This window comes from Nelumbo lutea, chromosome 2 (genome assembly GCF_056320005.1).
Source record: "Nelumbo lutea isolate HS-2025 chromosome 2, American lotus-T2T, whole genome shotgun sequence".
Classification (NCBI taxonomy): Eukaryota; Viridiplantae; Streptophyta; class Magnoliopsida; order Proteales; family Nelumbonaceae; genus Nelumbo; species Nelumbo lutea.
Window position 1 is genome coordinate 55356491 of NC_142685.1, and position 12355 is coordinate 55368845.

General features: G+C 40.1%; 1 protein-coding gene across 1 annotated transcript; it reads left to right on the top strand.

Moving 5' to 3' along the window:
- The first annotated feature begins 283 nt into the window (after positions 1-283).
- Positions 284-12076, top strand: LOC148870828 (inositol 3-kinase-like). Its single transcript, XM_088970608.1, has 2 exons — positions 284-1735; positions 11193-12076. The coding sequence occupies exons 1-2, from the start codon at positions 872-874 to the stop codon at positions 11481-11483; spliced, it is 1155 nt and encodes a 384-aa protein (XP_088826734.1). The 5' UTR covers positions 284-871; the 3' UTR covers positions 11484-12076.
- The last annotated feature ends 279 nt before the right edge of the window (positions 12077-12355 follow it).

A 12355-nucleotide genomic window follows, 5' to 3' on the forward strand; every position in this document is an offset into this window, starting at 1 on the left:
CCACCCATGAATTTTGAATTTTGACAAATAACACCATAGTGGCTACCAGTTGATGTAAAAAGTTTTTCGGATATCACGGTATTTAGAGCATTTTATTTTATCGGTGGTAGATCCCTGTTCCCTACCTGAGGAGGAGGATATAGAAGAACGGCAGTTATTTTCAATGTGTGGTTTTAACGGGCTCTGAGGAGAAGATCCGAACTCCAAATACGCCTGAGGTAAAACATACGTGGAATCTTATAATTGGATAAATAACTGACAGTTGGCCATCAGCAACGAGTTCGGATCTGCTCATCTTGTTGGGACAGTTTTTGTTGTGAATTGTGAGCAGATTCCACGTAATAGACGCGCCAGCGCCAGCGCTCCGCAGCCCAAAGCAAGTCTGGATCCCTATCAAAATCCGATTGTTTTATTATTTTTTCACCCCAACCAGTCTGAGATGTGATTCTTCTTCGGATGATGACGATTAGGAAAAGAAAACCTTTATATAGCTTTCGACAATGGAGGAGCGAGAATATATAAAGCTTAGCCTAAAAAACAAGGAGATACTCCATTTTCCTCCATTGACAACTTGATGAGATCAAATCAGATTCCATCTCCTTTACTTTTCGCCATGGAGTCAGCCACGTACACACCTCCTCCTCTCCCTCCTTCACCCATGTAGATTGTAGACTTCGCTGTCGTCTCTGTATCAGACGTTCGCCTACACGAATCGGGATCCCTCTGCCATTTCCTATTCACTCATTTCTCTCTCCCTTCTCCATTTTTTCATAAAATCTAACCCCACCTCTTTTTGAGCACTGATGATACCAAAACTGCGGACACGAAGGCCAACCTCAATTTCTAACTTCTTTTCCCGATCGTATCAGCCATGGCCATAGGAGAGCAGCGAGAACCGGAGATGGTCACTCGCCGTGGCCTGGTAGTCGGGAATTATTGCCACGACGTTCTTTTCCGGGATGGTCGAGTCGTTGGTGAGAGCCTCGGAGGTGCGGCTTCCTTTGTTTCCAACGTCTTCGACGGCCTCTGCATTCCCTGCAATTATGTCTCTAAGGTCGGCTCCGACTTTGCTTACTCTGTTTCGCACCCTCCTATCACGTCTCCGTCGTCGATGACCACCCTCTTTCATGCTCATTTCTTCTCCGACCGAGATTCGAGTCGGCACCAAGATCGCATTCTCCGACGGATTCATGCATGCGATCCCATTTCACCATCTGATCTTCCAGAATCGCAGTTTGATTTTGGGCTGGCTGTCGGTGTTGCGGGAGAGATATTGCCGGAGACTTTGGAGCGAATGCTTGATATCTGTCGTGTCGTTTTTGTTGACATCCAGGCTCTCATTCGTGTGTTTGATCCTCTTGATGGAACAGTCAAGCTTGTTGAGCTGAAAGACAGTGGCTTCTTTCATCTCCTCCCGCGCATTGGATTTCTGAAGGCTTCGGCCGAGGAAGCGCCTTATATTGATATTGAAGAGGCACGGAAATGGTGTGCTGTGGTTGTCACGGAAGGGAAGGATGGTTGCAGGGTTTACTGGAAGGATGGAGATATGCAGATTTTCCCATTTCCAGCCTCCCAGATTGATCCAACGGGTGCTGGGGACAGCTTCTTAGGCGGGTTCGTTGTCGGGTTTATTTGGGGTTTGCCTGTGCCGGATGCTGCACTCTTGGGTAATTTTTTTGGTTCGCTGACTGTTGGCCAGATTGGACTTCCCAAATTTGACTCAAGGTTATTGCAGGTCTGTAACTCATTTTCTTATTTCTGTTTCTTTTGGTATGGGCTTTTCATACTCTGTCAGTTTAATTCTATCACATATGCAATCACTGGTACATACCCTGCACACCTCAGCCATCTTAGAATCAAATTTATACTTTCTTATCATTCTGTCCTTACAAGTCCTTTTTTTTATCAATCTGTCCTTACAAGTCCTTTATTAATGCATTTGAAGATTTTATACAATACAATGTAAGGAAGGTAGGACTAGAATTATAATCATGGGTCAGTATTGAAAGCAAGAATTCTTTGAGAAAATTGACACAACATAGCAAGCTTCCCTAGTAAAAAATCTGTTAATATATATAGTAGCCCTAACAGCCAGATCCTAACTTAAACAGTGTTTTTCAAGATATATATGATATTCCACTCTGGAAGATCTGTCTCAAAATAATCCTTCATGTTCTGAAATAGAATCCATTCATAGCGATGGCAGTGTGTCAGGTTTGGTACATGTCATGGTTACTCCAACCCCAGCCTTATATATGTTATCCTTAACTCAAGAAGAAGCTCAAAAAGAAATATAGAGTAAGATATATCTTTTTAACATTAGTATAAATCCTGCAGTTATTGATCCAAAAAAAAAAAAATCTACCAGATGATATGCATACTTCAAAATATCATCTAAACCCAACAAAGAGAAGGCAGGACTGCAGGAGTGCAACAAATAAGCTACTTTGAAAACTAATTACCTTCTGTAGCAACTTGTTTACGCTTTGTTCTGAAATAAAAATTAATACAACCTAAAGATAACCAATTCAGAAATTTAAGAGCTACCTGCTGTACAACTAAAGAAAGTTTGAGGAATAAAACATAGTAAACCTGCATAAAACAATCCAATACTAACCTAACCTAAAACTTGAGGAATAAAACATTATAATCTGTTTGTTGTTTCCCCTAGGGGAGGGTTAAGAGGGTTTACCTCTCCCCTTCTACTTTGTATTATTTTCTCTAATCTTTAATGAAAATTCTCTGCTATTCATAAAAAAAGAAGAATTCTTAGAAAATATGCAAATCACAACTTTTGTTTCCACAATTGTTCTACACTTTAATTTCTTGTTTTAGCTGTCATGTGTTCAAACTATGTCTGGCATTGCATAATCCTTTTTATCTCCTGAAGACTAACATATGCACTAAATTGTCTTCACACACTGCCACAATAAAGAATGGAGGACTATTTATAACCCAATAATGACAATATTATGACAAATATGATAATAATTTCATATGTATGAGTATAATGTTGGGATCTGCCATAAATTCATTGTCATGGTGGCTGATTGTGCTTGTACGGTAATGACAATATCCTAGGACAACTGTGCTTGTACAGTAATGTCAGGCAAGTTGTTGGTGTAAATGAACTTTCTGTTGTGCAACTACTTTTCCATCTACAGCCTACAGGTGCTGTGATTGCTTATGCCTTTCTTGGGATGTTTGACATTCTTAAGCAACTATTTTCACATTAATGGGAAAAAAAAGAAATGGGAGGGGGCACAATAATTATCACTAACTATAATTCCTATAAGGTTCTTTCTTGAGTTTGTTCAGAAATGTTAGTTTCACATTGACGTCCTTTGTTAAGTTGATGTTATTATCCTTATTAACTTTCCATAATGTCTTTCTTCCCCTTTAATGAATTAAAGGGAGGGATAAATTGTCTGTTCCAATAAGTTTTGTCCCTAAGAGAACTGTTAAATTGGAGGAGGATTACAACAATTGATGATGAGGTGGGAGTGGGGGAGAATAAAAAAGCAATAGAAGGGATGTTGTGTTGATTACATTGATGTTGAAGCAATCAAAAAATTATCTATAATGATTCATAATGAAGGATTACAAATTTTGGTATTGATTCATGAATGGACAAAATTATTCTTGGCATTGAGAATGTGATCATTCAAGAAGGATATAACTTCTCTTCACTATTGATTTTGTATTCTTTAGGATTTGCATGGTTACATTCATGAACCATTTTTTTGGTGAAGGAAAATTCTGGCACGAACAATTTAGTTCACTTCTATTGGACAGAATTATTCTTGCATTGAGAATGGGATCATTCAAGAAGGATTTAACTTTTTTCATTATTGATTTTGTATTCTTTAGGATTTCCATTGTTACATGCATGAAACATTTATTTTTTGGTGAAGGAAAATTCTGGCATGAACAGTTCAGTTCACTTCTATTGGACTTTCTCCCCTATCTCCCAAAAAATAAGCACAAAAAATTCTCTTCCATATAATTAGCAAAGTGATTAAAAGAAAAAGCTACTTTATTAATATGCTTGTTCAATCCTCTTCTTTCACTAGTACACAAATGAGATTAGATCTTAAAGTTAGGGTTCGATCTTCATGTGTTATTATTTTTTTTTCAGTTGAGTTTGATTCATAATTTTTGCCAATGTTTAACCTCAGGTTACAATTGACCTCATTCATTTTTTATCTAATTCTTGAATTTTAATTCCTCGTGATAAATCATGTTTTGACTGCTGCTACAGTAGTCTAAACAGGAAGAAGAAGAAGAAGAAGAAGAAGAAGAAGAGAAGAAGAAGAAGGGTCTGTCGAAAATCTGATGGTTCATCCATCCAGTCAACCCCCTTAATCTATATTAGATTCTAATCATGTTTACAAAGACAAAAATGCCCTTACTTAAGTGTGGGGCTGAGTAACTCTAATAACACTGCCACATAAGAAAGTTACTTAATAAACAGAAGAAGACTAAACTACCCCTATTCGGCACATCTTAACACTCCCCCTCAAGCTGGAGAATATATGTCATATAATCCCAGCTTGTTACATAGATAGTTCACTTTCCCTGAGCTTAGAGCTTTTGTAAACAAATCTGCCCACTGGTCATTGGAGCCCACATGTTCTGTATTTATCTCTCTGGCAAGAACCTTCTCTCTCACAAAGTGGCAATCAACCTCTATGTGCTTTGTTCTCTCATTAAAGATAGGATTGGATGAGATATGTAATGCAGCTTGGTTGTCACAGTACAATTTCATAGGTTTATCCATGTGAAACCCAATTTCTTGTAGGAGATTCCTCAGCCACACTAATTCACAGGTAGTGTGAGCCATGGCCCTATATTCGGCTTCAACACTGCTTCTGGCTACAACCGTCTGCTTTTTACTCTTCCATGTCACAAGATTTCCTCCCAAAAATGTGCAATAGCCTGTAGTAGATCTTCTGTCACTTACTGAACCTGCCCAGTCTGCATCTGTATACCCAACTACTTCAAGTTTTCCTCCTGGTTTATACAATAGCCCACGGCCTAGAGCTCCTTTCAGATACCTCACAATTCTAAGGACTGCATTCCAATGAGGTATACGAGGGTTCTGCATGAATTGGCTCACTACACTGACTGCAAAGGAGATGTCGAGTCTCGTGATAGTCAGATAGTTCAGCTTTCCCACTAGTCGTCTATACCTTCCAGGATCTTCAAATACTTCTCCTGTATCACTGCTCAACTTAACATTTGGTTCCATAGGGGTCTCAGCCGGTTTTGCACCAAACAGTCATGTTTCTTCCAATAAATCAAGGACATATTTCCTTTGGCACAGATTCACACATTGTCTGCAACCTCTATTCCCAAGAAATACTTTAATGTTCCAAGGTCTTTTGTTTGAAAATGATTTTGCAGAAATACCTTTAGTTTACCAATCCCCAATTTATCACTACCAGTGATGACAATATCATCCACATAAACCACTAATAAAATCTTCCCAACTTCTGAGTCATAGCTGAACACTGAGTGATCAACCTGGCATTGCTTCATTCCAAAACTCTTCACCACTTTGCTGAACTTCCCAAACCAAGCACGTGGAGATTGCTTCAACCCATAAATTGCTTTCTTCAATCTGCACACCTTACCACCCTCCCCCTGAGCAACAAACCCAGGTGGTTGCTCCATATATACCTCCTCCACTAGATCACCATGGAGGAAGGCATTCTTTATGTCAAGTTGAAGGAGAGGCCAATCATACATAACTGCCAAGGAAATTAGGACACGAACGGAACCAATTTTAGCCACCGGAGAGAATGTCTCCATGTAGTCCACACTATACACCTGTGAGTAACCTTTAGCAACAAGTCTGGCCTTCAGACGCTCCACACTACCATCTGGCAAGTATTTCACAGTATACACCCATTTACAGCCCACAGCATGCTTCCCAGGTGGGAGAATAGTAAGTTCCCCACGTTTGAGTATGTTGAAGAGCAAAAAGTTCCTCTTCCATTGCCTGCCGCCATCCAGGTGAACTAAGAGCTTCTTGAACATTGTTAGGTAGGGAAATAGAAGACAAAAGTGAAACAAACTGGCGATGTGAGGCAGAAAGACGAGATAATGAAGCAAAATTGGAAATGGGATGGAGTGTAGAACTACGTTTACCTTTCCGTAAGGCAATGGGTAGGTCAAGATCTGAAGGCTCAGCAATAGGAGCTATGAGAGGATCCACAGATGAGGTAGAAGCAGGAGGATGGGCCGGTGTCGTTCGACGTGTATACACTTGTTGGATTGGTGGTCGTTCAGTGGTGACCTGCACTGGATGAGGAGATGAGTCTACTCCAACAACAGCCTCTGGAACTGAATCACTAACAGGAAGAGGAAGATGAAGTAAGGGTGAGGACAAGGGTGCTTCATGACTGGAGAAGAAGGGGACAGACTCAAAAAAGGTGACATCAGGGCAGACATAGCACTTTCGGGCAATGGGATTATAACACTTGTACCCTTTTTTGAGTCCGAGAGTAGCCAAGGAAGACACATTTAATTGAGCGTGCATCTAACTTGTCTATTCCAGGACTTAGATTATGGACAAAGCACACACAACCAAAGACACGAGGAGTTAATGGAAACGGAGATAAAGTGGGAAACAAGATGGAAAAGAGGGACCGACCATGAAGAATAAGAGAGGGCATCCGATTAATGAGAAAACATGCAGTGAGTACAACATCACTCCAAAACCGTTTAGGAATATGCATGTGGTGAAGCATAGACCGAGCAATTTCAAGAAGATGACGATTCTTCCGTTCAGCCACCCCATTTTGTTGAGGGGTGAAAGTACACGAGGTCTGATGAATAATGCCATGTTGTTCTAAATACTGTTGAAATGCAGTAAGAAAGTATTCACGACCATTATCTGAATGGAGAACTTTGATTGGAACACCAAATCGTGTGCGTATTTCAGCATGGAATTTTTGAAAAATGGAAAATAATTCACTTCTTTCTTTCATTAAGTAAATCTATGTCATTCTTGAACAATCATCAATAAAGGAGACAAAATACTTGTACCCATTATAAGACTCTATTTTGATTGGACCCCAAACATCTGAATGAACCAAAGAAAAAGGACTCAACATACAACTCTCAACTCTTGGACTGAAGGACACACGACGGTGTTTACCAAACTGACATGACTCACATTGTAAAACTGGCAACTGACTCAATGATGGAACCAACATCTTGAGAACCTTGAGAGATGGATGTCTCAGTCGGCAATGCCATTGTAGAGGAGTAAGGGAAGTCTGAAGTGCAATTGAAGATCCATCGTCGTCAAGGTAATACAATCCACCAGCTTCATGCCCCCACCAATCTTCTTCCCCGTCTTGAGATCCTGAAAAACACAAGTGGAAGGAAAGAAGGTAATATAACAGTTAAGAGCTTTGGTTATTTTACTAACAAACATAAGATTGAATGGAAACTTAGGTACGTATAAAACAGATGATAAGGGGACAAAAGCCAAGTCAACATTACCAACACCACAGATGGGAGATGAGGATCCATTAGCAAGTGTAACAGTTTGTGATGTGGAGGTTTCAGAAAGAGAAGAGAACACACCTGGAGTCCCGGTCATATGATCTGAGGCTCCAGAGTCAATAATCCAGGAAGGAGTTTTAGATGACATGCAAGCGATACCTGATTGGGCATGTGTGGCAGTGGTATGCTGTGAAGTAGTTTGAAGGAACCGTTCATACTCATCATGCGGAACACTCACCATCTCCCTCCCAGAAGTAGATGTAGATGTGGGAGGTGTTAGGTCTGCCAATTTACTGTCACTAATAGCAACCTCGCCTACTACAGCATGATTAGCCCATTTAGAAGGAGGACCATGTAGGTTATAACAGAAATTCACTGTGTGTCCATCCCTACCACAATGAGTACACTTCCTTGTAGAGTTATTTTTTCCTCTGCCACGGCCTCCCCCTGAGTCACGGCCACCCCGACCAATCATGGAATTGCCACGGCCCCCTCTGGAATGACCTCCCCCTCTTGTACTATGTCCACCACCTCTAGCTATCACAAGTGCTGATCTATCATACTGTGTGGGGTTCTCTGTTTGGCCCAAAGAGATTCTACGAAGTCTTGAGAATACTTCCTCAAGTGTAAAAAGAGTAGAGCCCCCCAATATTTGAGCTCTAACTGGTTCATATTCCGACTTCAGCCCCACTAAAAATCTTGTAACATCTAACTGCTCCCTTTGCTGTTGCTGAACTTGAATATCTGGAGTAAGGGGATGATAGACATTGAGTTCATTCCTTATATTCTTCATGCAGGTATAGTACTCTTCTAGTGTTTTGGTTCCTTGTTGTAAATCAAAGTTCTCCTGATACAGCTGATATACTCTTGTTGTGTTATCTTGTCCAAAATATAGCTTCTTAGCATGCTCCCATATATCCTTAGCCATATCAAGGAACATGAAGTTGGCACTGATTTTGGGTTCCATACTATTCCACAACAAGTCATGATTTGAGCATCTTCTTGTTCCCAATCATCAAACCCTGGAGAGTCAACCGGTGGCTTCTCATCTCTAACATGCTTTACTTTCTTCTTTGCCTTGAGAAAAACTTCCACTGATTTAGCCCATGGAACATAGTTCTCCCCATTTAGCTTAATTGAGGTCATTTGTATTCTTAGGTAGTCGGAGGAAATTACTACACCAGGTTTCTAATCATTGTAGCCATCTCCTATTGCTGCCATTGTACTCTTTCACAGTTGATGTTGTTCACAATTTGATATTTCAGCACCTATTGCAGCCTCTAAACACCACTGCTGACTTCACACACTTGTTCTTATTCACACTACTGCTGACTTCACACACTTACGTCCCACATAAGCATCAGTTTACCATTCACTAATCACAAGTAGAGGCCCTCTTACAACCACTCAAGCACCACAACACAGCCAAATCTGCTGCACCCAGTTCAGACTTGTTTAACACACTTAAGAGGGCATTACACAACCACAAGGAGTTCGGCAAGGTCACTGCATTCTACCTTACACCACTCGGCCACTTACAACAGCCCTAACACCATTCAACAACTTACAGCAGCCCTACACCATTCGGCTACTGCACACACAGCCCTTCCTAGGGCAACAATGAACCTAGTTCTCTAGGTTCTACTCAGTACAACAGCTTCTTGTAGGGTTTCTACCCAGAAATATAAGTACCACTAGAAGAAGAGAGAACCAACCTTCCTTTGAGAATATCAATCAACCATTCACTGCTGAAGTCACTTTCCTTGTTGAAGAAGGTTATGCGCAGCAGAGAGACAAGCTGTAATGTTTTTGACCTAGGGCGAACCAGTTCTCTCCATCGACTGACCAGAAACGAAGGTGAAGAGTCACGAACAATGCTAAGGTGCTTTACCAACTGACTTCGGTCAGGAGCATGGCTCTGATACCATGTTTTGGCTGCTGCTACAGTAGTCCGAACAGGAAGAAGAAGAAGAAGAAGAAGAAGAAGAAGAAGAGAAGAAGAAGGGTCTGTCGAAAATCTGATGGTTCACCCATCCAGTCGACCCCCTTAATCTATATTAGATTCTAATAATGTTTACAAAGACAGAAATGCCCTTACTTAAGTGTGGGGCAGAGTAACTCTAATAACACTGCCACATAAGCAAGTTACTTAATAAACAGAAGAAGACTAAACTACCCCTATTCGGCACATCTTAACAAATCAATTAGGTTGTTTCATGTTGTTTGTAGTTTAAATAATAGCATTGATATTTTTCACCTTTTGATCATCTCTCCCCTCCCCCTCCTTTAAGAATTTTTGGATGAAGCATTCAGCATTCCAATGCATGAGGTGCTCTCTCTCTCTCTCTCTCTTTCTCTCTCTCTCTCTCTCTCTCTCTCTCTCTCTCTCTTTATATATATATATATATATATATATATTTATATTTATAAGTAAAAGCTTCTTTAAAATTTCATTAAATCAGAAAAAATAAGCAACTGTTACAAGCTTCCCCAATGGAGGAACAGGATGCAGCCTCACTCATAATGAAAAGACAAGAACCCCCTTGCTTAGCTAATGAATCAGCCAAAGTATTTGCCTCCCTTCCCACCCATTGTATAATTAAGCTCATCTGTTGAGTTAACCATTTGAATTTCTTCATTTTGTCTCAATAGCACCATATCACTGAATCCAGGTCTTCTAACCAGCCCACCACCACCTTGGAATCCCCTTCAATCACCAGGTTTTCCAAGTTCATCCCTTTTGCAATCTGAACACCTTGTAGGACTGCAAACAGTTCAGCCCTTATAGAGTCTCCATTCCCCATCGGTCCTGAAAAAAGTGCTATCAGATTTCCTTCCTTCCCCCCCCCCCCTCTCTCTCTCTCTCTCTCTCTCTCTCTCTCTCTCTCTCTCTCTCTCTCTCTCTCTCTCTCTATATATATATATATATATATATATATATATATATATATATATATATTGATTTTTTGAAGTATAAGGGCTCCTTTTTTTTTTTCTTACATGTGCGATTGAAACATAAGATGTCATTGCTACAGATAGAATTTTAGGTATGGGTCCTTGGAAAGAGGATATCCAATTGTTGCCTCATATTGTTGTTGTGCCTTGCCATGGGCTCAAAGCATCTTTTAGTATTTAATTCTGGTTTGTACCACCCTGCAGCAAATTTTACTGGTCCTGTAGATGAACATGGAGATTCTAGGTAGTTTAGGGATAAATACATATTTTACTGTCAATGTTTCAACATACCAGTCAAAAGGACGAGAATTACTCTTGGTTCCTTGGATATGTATTTGTGATGTTCTGAATTGTTCCTTAAACAAGATACTGAGCAGTGTGACGCTATTGCTACACATCTCTTCTTTTCTGCAAGTAGAGCTATTTGGAGCATATACTCCACTATATGACCTCTAAAATATTCTGTATGACAGGAAATATGGCTCAGTAAGTGATATGGTCATGGTACATTAAAAAAAAATCTTACTATGAGTTGTAAACAGTCTCTTAACATGTTGATATGTTTCATTTGCCTGTTTTCTTGTGACATAGGCAACAAACATATCTTAGTTTTAAGTGAATTGAAAAACTCGTACTTCAGAAATAACCTTTTTCCGCCTTCATACTTTAATTCCTGCATTTTTAGAGAGAATGATGATGAGTAATTCCTGCACTTTCAGAGAGTCAATGAGTTGCAAAGGAAGATACACTGTATGGGCTGCTGCAGAACAAGAGATACAGCAGCTGACTTCAGGATGTCAATAGAGCATAAAGAGTTCCAAGCTGCCCTTGTTGAAGCAACCAAGTTATTAACCACCTACAATGGACAAGAAGATGAATGGAACTCCCATAATTCTCCTACTAAAGAAATAGAGCAGATTGTACATCAGCAGAATGGTGATCCACAGAAACTGTTTCCGGATCCCATTTATGACGAAACAGTTCAGCATGTCAAGGCTGCAAAGACGTAAGCGCAGCCCCTTTAGTTCTCTCTCTCTCTCTCTCCCAATGTTTTCTGTAATTTTCTAGTCAATAATTTGATGATCAGTGAGAGATATGTAGGCGTGGAGATCTCATGGTGGTCATTTCTACAAGACATTCTGAAACCCTATGATACAGCTACCTGCACCAATAAGCAGGAAATACAAATATGGTAACAAAACCAACACTCGAGACATTTTGAAGGGCACAGAGCCATCAGCAAATCTAAAGATCCTTCAGGATCATTCCATCAAAACTTATTCTCTATTGAAAATAACAAATGCTGATAAGATGGCCAAGACGCCCACATTAGATTATGAACTAATGCTGGCCTTGGTTTGTACTTTGTACAATTGAGCGGGCACCAATATTGTGGTTTTGTCCCTTCCTTTCCACATGATACCCAAGAAAGTATTTTGATATCCCTCACTCCGTCATTGTTTCTTGGAAATTTGGGTGGCTCTCAACCAGAAATTTAGTGAGTGGTGACTACATGTATACATCCAATTTGAGTTCACGTTTGTTTTTCATGTACCATTCGCATTGTGATCTCACATTTTAAATGAAGCAAAGATTTCAAGAATGATCTGAATTTTGATCCGAATAGCAAGATATGCAGAAATCCTGTAACATGCAACTCTTGTTTGATGCAGTTTGATCTTTCTCGGGCCAAAACCTGTCAATAGCATCCGGAGACGCATAAATAAAACAAAGCCAAGGGCACCGAACTCCGAAGGGTGAAGATACTCCCTTAATCCCCTTCAAATATGTATCAGTTATTACTTGTCACCACATTTTACCTAATTCCCCTGAAACCCAAGCATTCAAATTTCTTACCGAGATAGCAAATTGTGCGAGAAGC